General features: G+C 29.8%; 1 protein-coding gene across 1 annotated transcript; it reads right to left on the reverse strand.

Annotated features, from left to right (window-relative positions):
- Positions 1-1,899, reverse strand: LOC126908285 (general transcription factor II-I repeat domain-containing protein 2-like). Its single transcript, XM_050690199.1, has one exon. The coding sequence runs from the start codon at positions 1,897-1,899 to the stop codon at positions 1-3; it is 1,899 nt and encodes a 632-aa protein (XP_050546156.1).
- Between the last annotated feature and the right edge of the window lie 1,868 nt (positions 1,900-3,767).

Consider the following 3,767-nt stretch of genomic DNA (forward strand, 5'->3'; position numbering starts at 1 on the left):
TTAATTCTTTGAAGTCGAAGGGCGAAATCTTTCACAACTTTCTAATATGGCATCTATGTTGGCAGGTTGAGAAGAAACTGAAATTCTCAAAATGTTGTCAACGTTCTCACTTGTTAATCTGGATCTGTACTTGTTTTTTATGAACTTCAGCTTACTGAATGTAGATTCACAGACATACGTAGATGCAAAAACACACAAAATCTTCTGAGCACAGTCAATTAAGTTAGGAAATTTGTCCTTTTCAACTGCATTCCAGAACTCGTAATGAGCTTTATTCTTGTTTTTTTCTTCAAAAACACTTTTGAGCTCTGTATCATGCTGAAGATCAATTAACTCATTTTTCAAATCCCTAGCTTCGTATCCAAAAACAGAAAGATGAGCTATATTTGCTGTTGTAATTGACCATGGGTTTTCCACCAAGCGAAATGGTTCTTGATACTTCCTGAAGCCACTAAACCTCAAAGACAATTCGTTCTTTAGATCTGTCAACAGCTTTATTAAATCAGAAACATCTTGACTTTCATCTGGATTTTCATCAAATAAAGTTTTAACAGAAGGAAAGCTAGAATAATCACTGTTTAACAATTCTTCGATATACATTTTGAGTTTTTGTTCCTGTGAAAACACAATACTAATCATTTTTGTTACAATGTTATTGTAGTGTCCTTGCAATCGAGTCAGTGTTTCATTCATAAAGCCCATTGTATCAGTGAGAAACGCTACTTTGAGCCACCAACTAAAATCATAAACATCAGGATACTCTTTTTCCTTCGTAGCTAAAAACAGAGTAATCTCATGACGAATACTGAAGAAACGTTCCAAAACTTTACCCTTACTCAGCCATCTCACTTCTGTATGGTAAAGCACGTCCCCGTATTGTGATATAAGTTCTTTCAAAAACTCTTGGAACGCTCTGTGGTTTAGTTCATTTGACCTTATAAAATTCACGATCTTTACAACTTGTTTCATAACACAGCTGAAATTTTCACCAAATTTAACAGCTAAGCTTTCTTGATGAATAATACAATGAAAGCTTAATAAATTATCGTTTTCCAAATGCTTTTTCAACAACTGAACGAACCCTATATTACGGCCTAACATTGATGGGCAACCATCAGTACACACAGAAAAAACCTTTTTCAAATCAATACTACGCTCGTTAAAAAAACTTACTACCGTGTTCAAATAATCAACACCTCGAGTTTGTCCAGTCATGGGAATCATGCCCAAAAAATTTTCTTTAACAACACAATCCTTGGATACATATTTAACGAACAATAGTAATTGAGAAATTGACGTTATGTCAGTGGATGAGTCGAGTGCAAGACTAAAACATTTGCTTTGCTGAAGTTCATCGGTAATGTTAAGTGCAATATTTGCTGCTAAGTCTTGTGACCGCCTCATGCAAGTTGAGTCAGACAGCTGAAGTTTAGAAACTTCATCTAATATTTGCTTACTATTAGGTAAGTGTGAAAACAAAGTTTTACAAACGGTGACAACACACTCTTTTACAATTTCTGCATCAGAAAAAGGCTTCATCTTTTGTGCTAAAATTTCTGTTACTTGGTAGGATGCTTTTGTAATAAGCTCATTCTTGTTCATTGCATTAAAAAGGGTACTACGTTCACAAGCAAAGGACTTTTTCAATGATTGCAATTTTTCCTCTCGGATCTTAGATTTTTGCGGGAATTTTTTTTCAAACTGCGAATGAATTGAAGTGTAGTGTCTGTTCAAATTATAACGTTTGTTTCCGTTTACCGTTTCACGACATATCAAACATAGGGCAGTTCCTTCTTTCTTACCTTTTGTAAAAAAAAAATCTCCTTCCCACTCAGCTTGAAATGCACGGTTTTCATCCTCAAGTTTTCGTTTCCGCTCTTTTGAGTACACTCCCGCCATATTTATTTACAAAATTCAATCACCGAACGAAGTGTTATGTTCGTAAAATAATTTGTTCAATTGATAAAGTTAGCCGCACTAAAATCACATTAATACATGTTTGCACTGAGCTAGATAAAACTCTCCACTGTTGACAAACAGTTAAGATAAAACTGACGACCGAGCAATCGTCGAGGTCAGATATTTCATTTGTTGTTCGAGGCATTCTGGGAATTACCGTTAATAATAGATAATCATTTCGTAATTGCTACCCGTACATAAACTTGTTATATAAATATAAAATATATACTGGAACCTATTTATAAAGTATTGAATATTTTTCCAAAAAAATATTTATTTCAATAACTCTAAAATGTATGTTGGTATAACTATCCTTAACAGTCAGTCCGAGAGCCGCAAAAAAACGTTCCAAGGGCCGCATGCGGCCCGCGGGCCGCGTAGTGAGGATCGCTGGTCTAATGTATAAAATAATAGTAAAGTAAAAAAAAATAATAATAGCATGCATATTGAAATAAAATAATAAAATAAAAAATAAAAATATTAAAATTTAATTTTAAAATTAAAAATATTAATGTGAGAAAAATAATAAAAAGATTTGTTTTTTTTTTGTTTTTTATATATATCATGCATAAATAAATCTAATAAGTAAATTATAATAATTTGCATTTGAATTCGTTAATAATTAATAATGATAAAACTATTTTTAATAGTAAAAATTAAAATTAAAAAAAATAAAATTACCATATCTTTTTTATTTGCTAAATTGTGATTTAATAAAATTTAACAATGTGACACGACCCATTGACATTGCAATATATAGTAACATGCAGTCGGTCATTTGTACATTGTATTCAGCATAGTTATTGTTTGGGTGGGGGCGTTTGCATATTAATGAGTGTGACTCCTCAATTGTGTGTTTACAATTCTCACTGTAGATTGGTCCAGGTAATTTAGCTAGAAGAATTTTTGTCCCCGTTCCTTCTTGCTCCTTATACAGATGCAAGAAAAAAAATTGCGACATAAACATTCTTTTAGTTATGATGTAGATGTTATTCATAGGTAATCCATAGCATTTATTAATGGTGTTATTGCCAGAATATCCATATCGTATAGTGATAGGGATACCCTCTCTGTTTGAAATGATATTTTTGATGTTCTTAATTGTTAGATTGTTTCCCTCTAGGATATGAATAGGGGAGTTCATGATAGTTTCCTTAATGGCTCCCCCTATTATCATTGTATTATCATCACAATTTGTGAATGACGCTATGAAAACATAAGTACTCATTTTTGTTTAAGATATGGTGATATTCTAATATATAGTACTTACAATATTTTTTGATAAAGCAATAGTGTTCTCAAAAAGTCTTGTTTTTGATTTTTTTTTTTTAAATCTTCATGTAGGAATGAAAAAGTAAAATATATATGAATAAATTGTTAATTGTAATATATTGGACATGGTATATTTATAGTAAATAAAGAAAAGCATGCAAAGATAAAATAATATATACAAAATATTAATATTTGATATAATTTTATTCAATTAACGGATAAGTAAATGTTTTATATTAATTCATTCCTATCCTTGTTAATAATTGTATTTAATTCTAAACTAAAAATATTTATGTTAATTTTTAAATCTAATTCTACTTTTTACGCTAAATAATAAGAGTAGTAATAAAAGTGATATGAAAATTTTGTGTTTGTTTTTTTTATATTTTTATTTTTGTAGAAAATCTTATAATGTTAAGGTAAATAATGATAAAAAAAAAAAATAATGTTATTTATTTATTTTTTTTTTTGATTTATTGATTATATTTAAAATATAAAGACATAATAATAAAAGTGATAAAATAAAATAACTAATA

The sequence above is a fragment of the Daktulosphaira vitifoliae genome, unplaced genomic scaffold (assembly GCF_025091365.1).
Source record: "Daktulosphaira vitifoliae isolate Bord-2020 unplaced genomic scaffold, ASM2509136v1 Scaffold_5, whole genome shotgun sequence".
NCBI lineage: Eukaryota > Metazoa > Arthropoda > Insecta > Hemiptera > Phylloxeridae > Daktulosphaira > Daktulosphaira vitifoliae.

Excerpts from the sequence above, each read along its gene's own strand:
- LOC126908285 (XM_050690199.1), bottom strand. The coding sequence starts at position 1,899 with ATGGCGGGAGTGTACTCAAAAGAGCGGAAACGAAAACTTGAGGATGAA.